Below are 18,313 nucleotides of genomic sequence, written 5' to 3' on the forward strand. Positions count from 1 at the left end.
CAGTGCATTTTGAATATTTTTCAATTTGCCCCACACCACTGAATGTACTTTATCTATGATACGCATCTATCTATCTTGACTGCGTAGTGTGGTGGCCCCGGTACACAATTTGGTACCGGGGCCACAATAAAATAAATACACCCTCCACGTGTCAGAATTCCACCAAACAAGTATCTGGACTGCGTAGTGGGGTGGCCCCGGTACCCAACTTGATACCGGGGCCACAATAAAATAAATACACCCTCCACGTGTCAGAATTCCACCAAACAAGTATCTGGACTGCGTAGTGGGGTGGCCCCGGTACCCAACTTGATACCGGGGCCACAATAAAATAAATACACCCTCCACGTGTCAGAATTCCACCAAACAAGTATCTGGACTGCGTAGTGGGGTGGCCCCGGTACCCAACTTGATACCGGGGCCACAATAAAATAAATACACCCTCCACGTGTCAGAATTCCACCAAACAAGTATCTGGACTGCGTAGTGGGGTGGCCCCGGTACCCAACTTGATACCGGGGCCACAATACCTCCTCCAAACATGCTACAGACAATTCGTCATTGAGATCCCATTAAGTATGTTAAAGACAGACAGGGTCCAAGTGTTATTAGTTGACTTTGTAAAGAAAAAAACTGTCCCTGTTGCACATAGTCGTGCAATGAAGACTTACTTTTTCATTTAAAGGCACGATCTTTCAAGTGTAGTGTTTGTAAGTCTAAGTCATATTATACTTTTGGTAAAATTGGTTTTTTTTGTTAATCTTTATGTTAATTAATTAGTAATAGAATTAAAGTAGGAAATAGAATTAAATAGAATTAAAGTAGGAAATAGAGTGGTATAGAGTTGTAGTGTGGTATAGATAGAGTGGTCCACACAATATAATAATAAAACCCTCAACTGGTCTGAATTCCACCAAACAAGTATCTTGACTGCGTAGTGTGGTGGCCCCGGTACACAATTTGGTACCGAGGCCACCATATAATTAAAAAACCCTCCACGTGTCGGAATTCCACCAAACAAGTATCTGGACTGCATAGTGGGGTGGCCCCGGTACCCAATTTGATACCGGGGCCACAATACCTCCTCAAAACATGCTCCAGACAATTCGTCATTGACAGACCCCAGACAGACAGGGTCGTAGTGTTATTGTTTGACTTTGTAAACCCAAAAAAATGTCCCTGTTGCACTTGCACATAGTCGTGCAATCAAGACTGACTTTTTCATTTAAAGGCACGATCTTTCAAGTGTAGTGTTTGTAAGTCTAAGTCATATTATACTTTTGGTAAAATTGGTTTTTTTGGTTCCTCTTTATGGTAATTAATTAGTAATAGAATTAAAGTAGGAAATAGAATTAAATAGAATTAAAGTAGGAAATAGAGTGGTATAGAGTTGTAGTGTGGTATAGATAGAGTGGTCCACACAATATAATAATAAAACCCTCAACTGGTCTGAATTCCACCAAACAAGTATCTTGACTGCGTAGTGTGGTGGCCCCGGTACACAATTTGGTACCGAGGCCACCATATAATTAAAAAACCCTCCACGTGTCGGAATTCCACCAAACAAGTATCTGGACTGCATAGTGGGGTGGCCCCGGTACCCAATTTGATACCGGGGCCACAATACCTCCTCAAAACATGCTCCAGACAATTCGTCATTGACAGACCCCAGACAGACAGGGTCGTAGTGTTACTGTTTGACTTTGTAAACCCAAAAAAATGTCCCTGTTGCACTTGCACATAGTCGTGCAATCAAGACTGACTTTTTCATTTAAAGGCACGATCTTTAAAGTGTCAGAAAGAGAGAGAAGACACAGGAGAGGAGAGTTGTAGCTGGGGACCTGGGGTGGAAGCTCCCAGGCTCCCCCAGCATTGCCTGGAAGTCTGAGCAAGGAATGTGTGCCCTGGATGAGGGGGAGAACTCCATGCCACTATAGTGAACCCAAGAGAGAGGGGGACACTGCACATGGAAGAGGCCCTGGAGTGAGGGCTGCTACAAGAGGCATGGTAGCTGTAGTGTCAGATCCTGAGGCTGAGAGTACACAGAGTGACGTGTCAGAGCACAGGAGACATTATCCCCGCAGAGGAGGGATGAGCTGCAGTTGAGAGGTCTGCTGTTGAAATAGGACATGCACACTTTAACAAACCAATCATTTCAGCGACAGGGCCTACCAAACAACTTTGACTGAAATAATTGGTTTGTTTGGGCCCCCACACCAAAAAAGCTATTCATCTCTCCCTGTACAGACTAAACAGGCTCTACTGAGGCAAGATGTCGTCCTCATCCTCAACCTCTGATTCCTCTCCCCCTACAGTGTGTACTTCCTCCTCATCACACATTATCAATTCGTCCCCGCTGGACTCCACAACCACAGGTCCCTCTGTAGTATCTGGAGGGCAGTGCTGTACTTCATTGAGGAATTGATTATTCATTTTTATAAACATCATTTTTTCAACGTTGTGAGGAAGCAACCTCCTTCGCCGCTCACTGACCAGGTTCCCCGCTGCACTAAAAACTCTTTCCGAGTACACACTGGAGGGGGGACAACTCAGGTAAAATAGAGCCAGTTTGTACAGGGGCTTCCAAACTGCCTTTTTTTCCTGCCAGTAACAATATGGACTGTCTGACATGTCTACTTGGATGGTGTCAGCAAAGTAATCATCCACAATTTTTTCTATTGTGACAGCATCCAATGCAGCGAGAGTAGACATGTCTGCAATGGTTGGCAGGTCCTTCAGTCCGGACCAGATGTTATCAGCATCCCCGCCAGTGCCTCTTTTGGGAAAACTGAGCTTTTTCCTCGCAGCCATAGATGTGGAAGAAAATGAGGGTGGAGCTGTTGGCATGTCACGGTCCTCTTCAGAGGACAATCTCCTGACCAGCAGGTCTTTGCACCGCTGTAGATTTGTGTCCGCCGGAAACAGAGACACAACATACGCTTTAAACCGAGGATCGAGCACGGTGGCCAGAATGTATTCCTCTGACTTTAAAAGAGTGACCACCCTCGGATCCTGGCAAAGCGTACGAAGGGCTACATCCACAAGAGCTACATGCTTGCTGTAATCGCAATGGCTTACCAGCTCCTCCCTCACTTTCTCCAGCTGCTTCTGCAACAGCCTGATCAGGGGAATGACCTGACTCAAGCTGGCAGTGTCGGAACTGACTTCTCGTGTGGCAAGTTCAAATGGCTGCAGAACCTTGCACAACACGGAAATCAGTCTCCACTGCGCTTGACTCAGGCGCATCCCCACTCCTTTGCCTATGTCGTAGGTGGCTGTGTAGGCCTGAATGGCCTTTTGCTGCTCCTCCATCCTCTGCAGCATATAGAGGGTGGAGTTCCAGCGCGTCACAACCTCTTGTTTGAGGTGATGGCAGGGCAGGTTCAAGCTTTTTTGATGTGCCTCTAGTCTGCGGTAGGCACTGGCTGAATGCCGAAAGTGTCCAGCAATTTTGCGGGCCACCGCAAGCATCTCCTGCACACCCCTGTCACTCTTGAGGTAATGCTGCACCACCAAATTAATGGTGTGGGCAAAACATGGGACGTGCTGGAAATTGCCCATATTTAATGCCCGCACAATGTTACTGGCATTGTCTGACACCACAAATCCCCATGAGAGTCTAAGTGGGGTAAGCCACTGGGAGATAATTTCCCTCATTTTCTCTAATATGTTGGCAGCGTTGTGCCTCTTATTAAAGCCTGTAATGCACAATGTTGCCTGCCTTTGCATGAGCAGCCATTTTGTAGATGCTGCTACTGATGCAGCTGTTGCTGTTGCTGCGGAAGGGGATGCATCTACCCAGTGGGCTGTCACAGTCATATAGTCCTTCGTTTGCCCAGAACCACTTGTCCACATGTCCGTGGTTAAGTGGACAGTGGGTACAACCGCATTTTTAAGAGCACTGAGGACACTTGATCGTACTTCTCTGTACATTTTTGGTATCGCCTGCCTAGTGAAGTGGAATCTCGAGGGGATTTGGTACCGGGGACACAATACCTCCATCAACCCTCTAAATCCCACTCCACTGATGGCGGACACCGGGCGCACGTCTAACACCAACATTGCAGTTACAGCCGCAGTTATACGCTTTGCAATAGGGTGACTACTATCGTATTTGGTGGTCATGGCAAACGACTGTTGGACGGTCAATTGTTTGGTGAAAGACTTAGCGGTCTTACGACTTCCCCTCTGGGAAGATGACCGACTAACAGCAGCAACAGCAGCAGTGGCAGTAGTAGGCGTACCGCTGCAGGATTCCTCGGATGAATCCCGTATTGAGGAGGACTCAGTCTGGCTGGTGACTTGGGCTGCAGGACTGAATCTGATGGAGATTGTGGAGGAAGTTGACGAGGAGGGTGTTGCTGGTGTGTATCCAACTGGACCACGGGATTTAGGTGTCCCTGTACCGATGAGGGTCCTAGCCCCAGTTCCTGAACTAACCACTGAACTATGAAGGTTATTCAGGTGACGTATAAGGGAGGATGTTCCTAGGTGGGCAAGATCCTTACCCCTGCTTATTTGAGCTTTACATAAGCTACATATTGCCATACATTGGTTGTCTGGATTTGGATAAAAATAACTCCAGACCGAAGAGGTGCATTTTTTGGTCTTCTGACCAGGCATGACGATGGGCTTTTTCATCCCATGGACATCAGCTGTTTCCCCCCCTGGTGCCTCATTTACAATAACCACATCACCATCCTCATCATCAAGTTCCTCCACAGCGCCAGCTACATCATCAATAGCCTCCTCCCGAGCCACCTCTTCCCGTACAGTGATGGGAAGGTCAGGCTTGACAACCACCAACACCCTTGGACTCGCCTTGGGGATTTGTGATAATTTCTCTTTAGAAGGCAGAGTTGTTTGCTGTTTTGTTGCTGACAGCATAACTCTCTTCAATTTTTTGTAGGGGGGGGAGGAGGAGGAGGGCTAAGATCCGTGGGTGAAGCTGAACCACTAGTCATGAACACGGGCCAGGGCCTAAGCCGTTCCTTGCCACTCCGTGTCGTAAATGGCATATTGGCAACTTTACGTTTCTCCTCAGATGATTTTAAGTTTCTCTTTTTGCTACTTTTTCTTAACTTGGGCTTTTTGGATTTTACATGCCCGGTACTACGAGATTGGGCATCGGGCTTGGAAGACGACGTTGATGGCATTTCATCGTCTATGTCATGACTAGTGGCAGCAGCTTCAGCATTAGGAGGAAGTGGGTCTTGATCTTTCCCTACTTTATCCTCCAAATTTTTGGTCTCCATTATATGTAGCACAAGATACTGCAGAATGTGTGAACTTGGTAATATTGCAGTACCAATGGACTTATAATGCTGGATTGGTTTTGCAAATTTGGTTATAATTATTATATTTTTTTTTTTTTTTTTTAATTTTTTATTTTTTTTTACTTTTTTTTTATTTTTTACAAACTTGGGAATAATGGGGAAATAACTATGCCCTTAGAAGCACAGAGCACAGGACACAGCACCACTGGACTGAACAGGACACGGCACAGGACCCAGCAGCACTACGGAACTCAGCAGGACAGAGCACAGGACACAGCACCACTGGACTGATACTGCAGAATGTGTAAACTTTGTAATATTGCAGTACCACTGGACTTTTACTGCTGAATGTGTGAACTTGGTAATATTGCAGTACCAATGGACTTATAATGCTGGATTGGTTTTGCAAATTTGGTTATAATTATTATATATTTTTTTTTTTTTTAAATTTTTTATTTTTTTTTACTTTTTTTTTATTTTTTACAAACTTGGGAATAATGGGGAAATAACTATGCCCTTAGAAGCACAGAGCACAGGACACAGCACCACTGGACTGAACAGGACACGGCACAGGACCCAGCAGCACTACGGAACTCAGCAGGACAGAGCACAGGACACAGCACCACTGGACTGATACTGCAGAATGTGTAAACTTTGTAATATTGCAGTACCACTGGACTTTTACTGCTGAATGTGTGAACTTGGTAATATTGCAGTACCAATGGACTTATAATGCTGGATTGGTTTTGCAAATTTGGTTATAATTATTATATATTTTTTTTTTTTTTAAATTTTTTATTTTTTTTTACTTTTTTTTTATTTTTTACAAACTTGGGAATAATGGGGAAATAACTATGCCCTTAGAAGCACAGAGCACAGGACACAGCACCACTGGACTGAACAGGACACGGCACAGGACCCAGCAGCACTACGGAACTCAGCAGGACAGAGCACAGGACACAGCACCACTGGACTGATACTGCAGAATGTGTAAACTTTGTAATATTGCAGTACCACTGGACTTTTACTGCTGAATGTGTGAACTTGGTAATATTGCAGTACCAATGGGCTTATACTGCAGGATTGGTTGTGAAAATTTTGTGGTAATTAAAAAATATTAAAGTAGTTTTTGGTATTTTATAAAAAAAACTTTTTTTTATTTTTTTAAACACAGGGGAATATTGGGGAAATAACTATGCCCTTAGAAGCACAGAGCACAGGACACAGCACCACTGGACTGAACAGGACACAGCACAGGACCCAGCAGCACCACTGACCTCAGAAGGACAGAGCACAGCACACAGCACCACTGGACTGATACTGCAGAACACAGCACAGCACAGCACAGCACAGCACAGCACAGCACAGCACAGCACAGCACAGCACAGCACAGCACAGCACAGCACAGAACTAAACAGCACAGAGGACCACCTAACACACCCTCCCTCTACCCTGATCAATGCCCGAGTGAAGATGGCGGCGACTAGCGGGGAATTTATAGGATCCGAGTATCGCGAGATCCGACAACGGGATTATGAGTCAGAGCCTCAGTTTCACTTTTGAATTTGGCGCCAATACCCGGATCTGTCTCGGATCCGCAACGTTCGGGTGGGCTCGGATTTCAGAAATCCGAGCGCGCTCATCCCTAATATATATATATATATATATATATATATATATATATATATATATATATATATATATATATATATATATATCACTTCTTTTTCAAATCCCCCTATACTTACCTTTCAATCGCCCTGTTCAAAAATCCTCTCTACTTATTATACTACAATCACTTTTGGTATTGTTTCGATGCAATATCAATAAAGTGCATTTAAACCAGGCATTATATATCAGGGTAACCTGACCAGGCCTGCGGTACCTGACATATACACCACTGTGACCCCAAATTGTGACCTGTTTTGCTAATTACACCACTATGTTAGTTAAGGGATAACAACTTATAATGAGCCAAAGAGAATAATATATAATTCCCCATTAGTATTACAAGTAGAAGTATGTAGCAGGGAGATAAGGTCCATGATACTCCAGGATCAGGTGACTTTTATTCACTGGTCAGCGTCCCCTGAAATAAAAAAAAAAATCCCCCTTAACTTACCTTTTAATCGGCTTGTTCTCCTGTCCTCTTTTCTCCAATTCTGTGCTGCTGATTGTTCTTCTCGCGCGGGTGACTCCTCTGTGCTGCGCTCCGCAATGGATGTTGGGCGTGATGACATCACGCCTGACATTCACTGCGAACACCGCACAGAGGAGGAGACAAGGGAGGGAGCCGGAGTACAAGCTGACGTGACCGCAAGGTAAGTATTTTCCTTTCTTTTTTTTGCAGGATTTTTTTTTCCCATTAACAGCGCTGCCCCCTTGCCACAACCAAAACTCCTTATGGGCCACATTTACAGGCGTGCTGGGCCGCATGCGGCCCGCGGGTTGAACAACCCTGGTGTAAAGAAAACCCCCAAATCTTAGGCTAATATGTACACTGGTTTTGAAGTTTTTACACCTTTTTAACGTTTATTTAAATTGCATTTATAGCTCACTTGATTGAGCTAGAGGGTTGGGCAAGGTCACATTTTAAACAGCTGTATAACATTTTCCATCTCAAAATTTTGATTTTCTCAAAAAGCCATATTTTAAAAATTTTGGAAAAAATATCTAAAAAATTGTTAATACTGTTGTTAATAAATCCCCAACGTTTTATTCTGCTACAGGAGCTTTCACTTTGAACTGTTCTATCTAGGCCTGTTCATTACTTTTAATTTATCTCCTTAAACAATCCCATTGATGTATATTATATACAATGACACATTATGTTAATACTGAAATATTTAAAACATTTGTGATAATTTTATGTCTTTCACATAGTATAAGAAAGCTTATTACATATCATTACCATTTGGTGCTGCTGCTCTGGATGGATGGTGCTACTTGATGGGATGGAACTGGCTGAAGGCTACATTTCTAATTAATATTTCCATTTCAGAAATGGTGTACATCCGACCTGTTGGAGTTAACAGATTCACCTTACACAGAACATCTACCCTAGTAATCTATAAAACATCCGGCTTCCTTGGGTATGATGAAAGTGGGGATAGACCAGCTGGATGGAGGAATGTAGCTTTCACTTCATCAATGTTTTCATCTTTCTCCAGAATAAATGCGAGCCACCCTTTCTTATCACAGACAGCAGTTACATACCCTCTGATGTCAGCAAGTGGGAGCGGATACTACATTATCTTGAGGAACTGAACAATGACCCTATTGCTCGTTTCGAAGTGTCCAAAGTTGTTTTCTGCAGCTGGCACAAACTTTTGCAACTTTTGGCATTTCAGAAAATAATTTACACATTCATTCTGAAATGGTTCTAAACCCCTTCTTATTAGACGTACGATTAACCTTTTTAAATGGGTTGAAACAATAAGGTACTTGTCACTTTGCTCCATCTTTATTCTTTTTCACTTCTCTCAACCAATTTAAACACCAACCACTGCAAACACTGCTCTAAACCAATTTAAACGCCACAGCAGGCTCGGACTGGGCTACTGCAGTCGGGGAAATAATTCCCATCAGACTCTGCTGAGCTCCGATTGGAGAAGTCCATCACATGCTCCTCTGACCCGTGGAGATCAGCAGCAGCCTCATGGGCTGTGCCTTCTCTTCTCTGCCTGGCCGGGTGACTGAGGCTTCTTCTTGCGATTCAGTGTTGCTCCCAGTCTGCTGCTTCCCTCCCTCCCAGAACCACTTCTCGAAGTTGCTGTTCCTCCCTGCTCCCACATTCTGCCAGTCTGATATTCCACTGTAATTAAACACTCTGCTTTTTCATATGTGACACAAATGGTCCAGGGTTAGTTAAGGTTTGGTGGGCTTAAAATAGTGACCAAGGGGCTTTTATGTACTAATTAAAGCCCACCCAAACCTATCCTGTCCCTATAAAAGGTGTTCAACACAATTGAAGGTCTATCCACGTAGAGTATCTTTCCACTTAAGTTTACTTGCCTACGCAGAAGTGGGAGCAGGCGCTGTCTGTAAAAACTTGTCCCCAAACACACCTGAAGAGGAACGTGCATTCCTCTAATGAAGTCAACTGGAAAAAATATTGTTTTGTTGATTTTCTCAGAGGTGTAGTGCCTCAATAAATACAATTTTCATGAATCACTTAAAACTGAAAGCTCTTGTAGCAGATGATCCCAAAATAAAACTTTGGGGATTTATTAACAACAGTATGAACAATTTTTGAGATGTTTTTCAAAAATTGAAAAATATGCCTGAGAAAATCATAATTTTGATATTGAAAATGTTACATTTTTAATTTTTATTGAAACACAGTGCTGTGTTCTATATCATATGAAAGCACATAAAAAGAGGTTTAAAATGAGACCTTGTTCAACTCTCTACCTCAATCAGGTGAGTTACAAATATAATTTAAATACACATTAAAAGCAAGTTTTTCCATTAAACAATTGCAGCTCTAAAAGCATGTAACTACAAAACCAGTGCACATATCAGCCTAAGATTTAGGGGTTTTAGTTACACCCATGGCAGCATGTATTATACCAAATTGAAATTAGAGAATGTAAGGTATATTTTTTTTCTAAAATTGTGTTGATTTGATGTGGAATGACCCGCGTGCTATTTGTTGTGTAGTGTTGGTATTATGTTATTTATAAAAAGAAAAGCATTTAAATAGATTATAAGACATGGCCTTAGCACACATAACCAAATGTCCCACCTGAACAACCAGTAATAAAATGTCCAAGTTCATTACATAATTCTATAAATGCTAATAAAAGATGGGTACATACCGACTCGTTTTTCAAGTAGGTTTCCTTGTTGAGCTAACTTGATGGCATGAATATAGCCAAATGGAGCTTCATATCCCAACATTTCACAATAAATCAACCTCACCATGCATTCTTTCATCTGTCTCTATAATGAAACAGAGGACCAGAATTAGCACAAGAATAGCTACAGATAAATATTGGAGGTGCAATCAGCAAACACACCCCAACAGAACATTTCAGCTAATAACAGAAATACCCAGACTATTTTTTTAAGCAATCAGGACTTAAAATGTAACACTGTCATTAAGAAATGTTTGATTTGCAAAACTTGCTTATATAGGCACATGCTGTTATGTTTCTCTACCTGGGTAATCTGCCATTATTATTGAATCATCAAATCTAGGATGTATCACAGGGACTGGGCTACACAAAAACACAGCCCGTATGTTGAAAGTTGGAGCCCCAACAAATTACTCAGTGATCCACTGCTCAAAACAGGACCGCACAGGAAGTGTTAAGGCAATCTGCTTAAAAATCTCTCTCACTTGTGTGCACTGTTGGCCGCAGTTCTTCATGTTTGGGTTTTGGAGTCCTTCTCATCTACCCTCCCTTGCAGACATTGTTGCTGGTCTAGTCCTGGAGCATCAAAGATAGTTTATCCTTGGGGATATCAATGCATGGGTGGCTGACAAACACTCAGACCTTGGGCAGGACCTTCTCTGCACAAGGCTTACCACAAATAATTCCCTCTGCTACGCATAAAAGTGCTCACACACTTGATATTGTTTTTCAGATTAGGTTAGAAGTCTCTAGCCCCAGTGAATTGGTCAGACCACTCACCACTACCACATTTGTTTCTCAGGAGGAATAGAACGTCACCCATGGAGAAATCAATGGGCGATATCACCCGATTAGGGGCGTTCCTTCTCAAACTCTGACAGCAAATCTGGCCCACTCTGATGTAATGGGTGTCTATGAGGATCCTTACCATTTACTATAAAAGGAATGTGATGGCCACAATGGATACTATTGCTTCTGTTTATATACAACCGTGTATATCACACTTCCAAGCAGATTGGTTTAGCAATCCGATTGGGGAGATGCAGAAGAGGTGTCACATGCTTAAAAAGCATTGGATGAAGACTTGCATGGTAGAAGATAAGCTAAACTAAGCTAATAAGCTAAAATTAATCAAGCATACTGGAGAAATACCTGTCCGCAATGACCCATAAGAAGTCAGATTTCCTGTCAAGTGAGATTATGTCAGCAAACAGACCAGCTCAGCTTTTCCATATGGTTGAGAGGCTTTGCAAACCAGTTTGTCTACAACCTATGCTTTTCAAGGTCCATTGAGTGTGCAATCTTCTTTGCTATTAAGGTATCCTCCACCTGGACTGGAATTCCAATAGTGCCATCAAATGAATGTCAAGACTCCAGGCTATTTGGCCTCTTGGACTAGCTTTAATCCGTTGGATGGAGAAGTCATTGTTAAAGTTACCCTAGGGTTACATCCCACCGCTTGTGATCTTGACCCAATCCCATCAAAACATTCTACGAGGGTGTATTAATGTTATAGGTCCAGTATTTGCCAAAATAGTTGACAGGGATTTTTCTTGAACCATTAAAGGAAACAGTTGTCAGATATTTTTAGACGGAGACTGAATGACTAAGTACAGACCCGTATGAATCCTTTCATCTGTCAACCTATAATATTTATGATCCATTCCAGTCAGGATTCAGAAGAACACAGTACTGACAAAGCCCTGGTGCTTCTGCTTAATGATCGTGGCAAGAGACAGAAATGATGGACCATGGAATTCTAATAGAACGCTTGTGGACTGGTTGCAACAGTTCAGTTGGTTCAAATAGTTTGTCACTGACTGATCACAGAGCATGTCTTCAAGAGTATATCTATCTGCATCAGAGCCCCTGTCATGTGGCGTTCCCCAGGGCTCTATACTATCGCCCATGCTATTTGCAGTAAATGTGCTACCACTGGGTGAAGTAATCAGATGTCATGGTCTGAATTAGGAAATGTGTGCTACTTCCATGTTTCCTGGTTTTCTCTGTACTATAGCCCCAAAATAAAAATAAATATTTACATAAAAAAGTTCTAACTATACATCAGAAATAATTTCCCCAGGGTTTGACGGTGGACACTTTCAACTCCTGTCTGAAAGAGAATAATATTACAGCCATTATGCCATTTTTCAAGGCACCCCTAAGCCAAAATAATTATCAAGTAGTCCCCTGCCTTGCTTACCACTGGCCCTGGCCGCGAGACACCTGTGAGATTGCCGCGGCACCCCAGGGAGCCACGGCGCACAGTTTGAGAACCACTGCCTATGCATTAATCTGGTGGTCTCCTGTCAGGGTGAGCAGAAGCAGTTACAGTTAGGAAAAGTAGCTGTAACAAACAGACAAACAAAACACATATAAGCTATTTTACATGAGAAAATTTCAATTAAACATCAGGAATATGTCTATTTATTATCATAGATTTGTAAGGAGCCACAGTGCTCCGCAGCGCCGTACGGTAGGGAAGACTAGGGCATACGTAAAACAAGAACAGACAAGGCAGACAAATGAATGGAGACATGAAAACAAAGGGTATGGAGGACCCTGCTCATTAGAGAACTATATATGTCTATAGAAATTAAATGTGGGCATGTCCTTTCATTTGTGTTTAAAAGATTATATATGAAATTATGTAATATGTGATGTTACCAGGGTTGTATTAGGAGATGAAACTGTTGTTTTCAAATTGGCAAGTTCCTGCTGGATTAGTTTTTCTTCTTCCTAAAAAATAAAGCTCAATGTTAATTGCTCTGCTTAATGTAAAAACAGTGGTGTGTGAAAGAGCATGCACTTAAAATCAAGGAAACTGTTTGACAGATACAATTGTGTATTGCTTTGTGTACTCTTAAAGGCTATGCCCTCCTTTCATTGCATTACACTCCCCACTGTGCTATTTTAAGATTTGAAAGCTTGCCATCTTTGGCGATGATGTCTTCTGCAAACCAAAAGTGCTAACAAACAGGCAAAGAAAAAATATTATTTGTCTACTATTTATATTCATTATATTTCGGATTGGCACTTATATACACATAATCATATATACTGTATCTGTGTATATATTGAACACAAATGTAATGGGAGTTTGTCTTTAAATTCTTTCAAAAATGACCTCTCAAAGGAAGCCAGAAGTATTTTACTGCTTGGCAAATATAATAAGTAGCAGTACAAAGTCTTTCCATGTGAGATCATGCAACACACAAGCTCCACCCAGTTAACAATAGATCAAAACGGTACTAATGATGTTGGGTGAGGTGGAAAATTTAGTGGAGAGACTGACACATGGGTGGCAACTGAAGAGGAGTGAAGCAGAATAAAGAGAGAAAATAGTTTTATAATAAGATTGTTCATGCAATCAAGTGTATAATCCACAGTCAGGCTCCCACTGGCAGTCACAGCCAGTCCACATCCGCTCCTACTGGCAGTCAGTCCACTTCCGCTCCCACTGGCAGCCAGTCCACATCCGCTCCCACTGGCAGCCAGTCCACATCCGCTCCCACTGGCAGCCAGTCCACATCCGCTCCCACTGGCAGCCAGTCCACATCCGCTCCCACTGGCAGCCAGTCCACATCCGCTCCCACTGACAGCCACAGCCAGTCCACATCCGCTCCCACTGACAGCCACAGCCAGTCCACATCCGCTCCCACTGACAGCCACAGCCAGTCCACATCCGCTCCCACTGACAGCCACAGCCAGTCCACATCCGCTCCCACTGACAGCCACAGCCAGTCCACATCCGCTCCCACTGACAGCCACAGCCAGTCCACATCCGCTCCCACTGACAGCCACAGCCAGTCCACATCCGCTCCCACTGACAGCCACAGCCAGTCCACATCCGCTCCCACTGACAGCCACAGCCAGTCCACAACTACTCCCACTGACAGCCACAGCCAGTCCACAACTACTCCCACTGACAGCCACAGCCAGCCCACAACTACTCCCACTGACAGCCACAGCCAGCCCACAACTACTCCCACTGACAGCCACAGCCAGCCCACAACTACTCCCACTGACAGCCACAGCCAGCCCACAACTACTCCCACTGACAGCCACAGCCAGTCCACATCTACTCCCACTGACAGCCAGTCCACATCTACTCCCACTGACAGCCAGTCCACATCTACTCCCACTGACAGCCAGTCCACATCTACTCCCACTGACAGCCACAGCCAGTCCACATCTGCTCCCACTGACAGCAAGAACTTCCCCAACATGTGTGTCTGACACGCAGATCCACCCCAGCACTTGTACTGCCACTGACAGGGGCTATGTGAAGTGCTGTACCTGTCTTGAGCTGAGCGCTGTAATGTTCCGGATCAGACTCCCTAACTTTGAGCTAGGCCCAGGCGGTGGATCCTGCAGGAGCAGCCCGGGCAGAGCGCTCAGGGTCCGCTCCACAATCTCAGTCATGTTCCAACACCCTGCTCACAACAACAACCGGCATTACCCATCACTTCCGCTTTCTATTCAACAAAAGAAAACTTTATTCAGCATTATGGCATTGTATGCCGTGAGAGCTACATCCACTAGAGGGCGTGCGATCACCGCACAGAACAGCTACGTTAAATTGCAGCTTTGTTGAATTCAACGCCGGGACCTTGTTTGAACAGATTACAGTGTAAACATAAATTCCCGGGTAACTGCGCTGGTGTACTGTAAATATACTGATGAAATATGAAGAAAACGCATGCACTGACATTTTTAGTATTGCACAAGAAATCCTTTTACAGGGCAACGTCATTAGTTTTCTGAAGCAGACCTTTCTCTAAAGAATCTAAGGGGGGTATTCAATTGTCTGCGAAGTTTTTTTGACCGCTTTAAATCATTTTAACGCTGTTTTCCATTTTAGGGGCATATTCAATTGTCCGGTAGTCCCGCTGCGTAAAAACTGCTACCGTTATAACGGTAGTAGTTAGCTGGATTTCAGCTCGCGGCTCAGGGAGCTGCGAGCTGAAATCCAGCGAGAAAATTACTGTAGTAACGTTTTTTCCACGCACTATTGCCGTAAGAACGGTAACAGTCCGCGGACAGCGGGATTTTCGGCGTTTCCACCGACAATTGAATACGCCCCTTTGAACGGGTTAACTTTACCCGCGATTCAATTCCATTTTTAATGCTACATTTTTTTCATGAAACGGTCCACTCGCGCTCAAGTAGAAGGTCTATTGAAAGTATAGGGTGTGCGAGAGGCAGACATGTTAAAAGCTATTCAATTGTTTTTAACGCGGTGCGTTAAACAGGCAAATATGCTGTTTTATCTCGCACCTCTTTGGGGAGTGTTAAAAATAAAATACCTCTGAAAAGTATTTGAAATCGTGTAATAATGTGAAAAAAGTTAAACCATGTAAAACATGTAAAAGTTGATTTTCTTGTGAAAAAATAATGAAAAAAAAAAAAATTAAATCACTAATTAATTGTATTGTGTTATACATGACCGCGTTAAAACTCCCCTTCACTCGCCTTACAACTCGCAAACACAATGATTAACATGCGGGGGCAGCGGTCCCTCTTTTTCAATTGAATTGCATGAGTTTTCGTGCTGCGCTAACTAAAAACAGTCGCTATTGCAGTTAAAAACCCGCGTTAGATTTCTTGTTTTTACGCTGCAGAGAAAAAAAAAACTTGCGGACAATTGAATAACCCCCTAAGGTGGGAATTCAATGATGCGCAGAATGCCTCCGGAACGGTCGCGAGGGCATTTTGCATTACCGGGGGGGGGGGGGGGGGGGGGAAACGTAGTACTGGAAAAAATGCATAGTTCAGAGGAACATCTAATTGGATTCCCCCATCATATCTATATATGAAAAAACTGGTTCAAAGTCTAAACACATAAATACATCAAGTTATTGGCATTAAAACCTATTTAATTTGGATTCTACATAATGTACATAATTGCCATAAATTATATGAACATTTATATAAAGTTTTAGAAATTAATCACCCATAAAAGTTCTTAAACGTTCATCTGTATAGTATTCTTTATCTTCAAAAACATCCAGATCAGACGATGACCCCACATAGAAAAGTAATAATCATATATGGTATTTCTCGTATCAAGAATTAATAATAAGTGTTCAACTAAATTCCATTCTTATTGTGATGTATATTCACCGATAACCATGTAGGGTATAGGTACCCAGAGCCGTAAGTTAGAATTCTAGCGCCCGGGGCGAGAAAGAGAAATGCCGCCCCCCTAGCCCTCAATTTTAACCAAACTGACCTAAAATATTCTTAAATTGCACCTCCCTTCAGCGTTGCACCCTGAGCGGTCGCCCCTGCCGCACAGACCTAGTTACGGCCCTGTAGGTACCAAACGATCTTCACTATACCCCATTTGTGTATATGTTCATGTTGTTTGTGGAAAAACACCTCTAAAAGTGTAACAAATGATTTATTACTTCACTCTTTACATAGACCAAAGTACTGAGGGTTATTTAGTTATATTGCTCAATAGTGCAAATCTGCTCCAAAACCAGAACAACCAATACTTTTTTTTTTTACATAACATGCATTAAACAGGCAAACGTTCATTGCTGATTGGTTACTATGTTATTTAGTGCAGGTTTGCACTTTTTAGCAAGGTTAAATTGTTGTCTCTCTTCAGACTTAACAACTGTCTTTTACCATGTTTACTGCAGCAAAAATAAGCAAGTGTCAATTTATTTTCTTTTTAGCTGGGTATACACTTATGCAATCTTACTTCAGATGCGATTTCTGTAATGATTTACAAATGCCAAAGTCCCGATGAGCATGCCGATTCATGCGTACACACCTAAGCGTTATACCAGTGATGGGCAAACTACGGCCCGTGGGCCAGATCCGGACCACTTAGAGGTTCTATCCGGCCCGCCAATATTTTAAAAAATGTCATTAAAATATGCATAAAATTATTAGGGCCGACCCTGTGTGTCAGAACCTTCATTTTTATGCCTTCCCAGTTATTTCCTCCATTACACTTCATCCTCCTTCCTATAAGAACACTTCGTACGTCAATCACTCAAACACCTGCCCGCCCCCTAATGGCTGAAAGTCCTGTGAGAAGAGATGGGCTGGGCCATATACTAAGGCGGATTTCGATTGGCTGCTGTGTTGTCAGTTAGTGGCTCACCAGAAAGACGGATCTGCAACAACCTGCTGAAATAAGTGCTGTGTCTGTACTATCGCTGCACTTATAGAGGTAACACTGCTATATAACACTGTCCCGCCCCATTAAAAAAAATTGTATTATATATTTCGATATTTGAGTTTTTTAATAAATTATATTGGCCCGCCTAAAATTTTTCTTTTTTATTTGGCCCGCTCCTGAAAAAGTTTGCCCATCACTGCGTTATACCATCAGATCTGTGATCTGCATCTCTCATAACCATCTGCTGAAAAGATTGTGATTCCGTACACACTCTACAGATATCTGCCTATGCTGCTATAATATGTTTGAGGAACTATCAGCAGGAATGTTGGTGGTGAGTGCATACACACTGCCACATTTGTTCAACATCGTTCCATCGTTGATCATGATATTTAGGAAGTTTAGAAAACCAAATCAAGCGATAGGATGTGGTTTGGTACGATAAAACATTATGCTGGGAGCATATACACTCTTGCAGTATCGGACCAAATGGTCGTTTATCATGTGATCTGAACCGTAATTGCCTAAGTGTGTACCCACCTGTACTCATAAATCCTACCTACAAAACCAAAGCTCTTCTTTTCTCTGGAGTCTCTTCAGCCTGAGCTGCATTCAGGTGTTTACATCATTTGGAATAGGGATCATTTATAATAACGTAAAGTAAACAGAACAGAGATTTTCTTTCTCTGCAAAAATACTCGGATGGCCCATGACTGCCTTTTGCTGTATGTTTCACCCATTCAACATTCATTATGAGTTTTTCCAGATAACATTGATGTTTTGTTCAGCATGCAGCCTTAGAGCATCTACTCACACACAGCCTCCCATAATGCAGTTCTCTGTGCTGCTCTTACCACAGGGTGAATGTAGCATGAATGTACCTGATGGGTCTGAACGTCATTACTCATGGTACTGACACCAGATGCTGGATAGACTTTGTAATCAGCAGTTTGCATTTTTAGTTATTTAGTGAAGTGAGTACCAGTAATTATACCTCACACCTGTGCCAATTTATGTGAGACACTCCTATCAATACA

The 18,313-nt window shown here is 42.8% G+C and overlaps 1 protein-coding gene across 1 annotated transcript in view; it reads right to left on the reverse strand.

The window, feature by feature from the left end:
- Positions 1–14,605, reverse strand: part of AP4E1 (adaptor related protein complex 4 subunit epsilon 1) — a 59,867-nt gene extending 45,262 nt beyond the window's left edge. The window contains exons 1-3 of the mRNA XM_075207993.1: positions 14,435–14,605; positions 12,803–12,874; positions 10,097–10,220 (exon numbers count right to left, since the gene is read on the reverse strand). Of these exons, the coding sequence (XP_075064094.1) occupies positions 10,097–10,220; positions 12,803–12,874; positions 14,435–14,560 (322 nt within the window). The 5' untranslated portion in view covers positions 14,561–14,605. The remainder of the gene's footprint in view (positions 1–10,096; positions 10,221–12,802; positions 12,875–14,434) is intronic.
- Positions 14,606–18,313: the final 3,708 nt, after the last annotated feature.

This window comes from Mixophyes fleayi, chromosome 4, assembly GCF_038048845.1.
Source record: "Mixophyes fleayi isolate aMixFle1 chromosome 4, aMixFle1.hap1, whole genome shotgun sequence".
NCBI lineage: Eukaryota > Metazoa > Chordata > Amphibia > Anura > Limnodynastidae > Mixophyes > Mixophyes fleayi.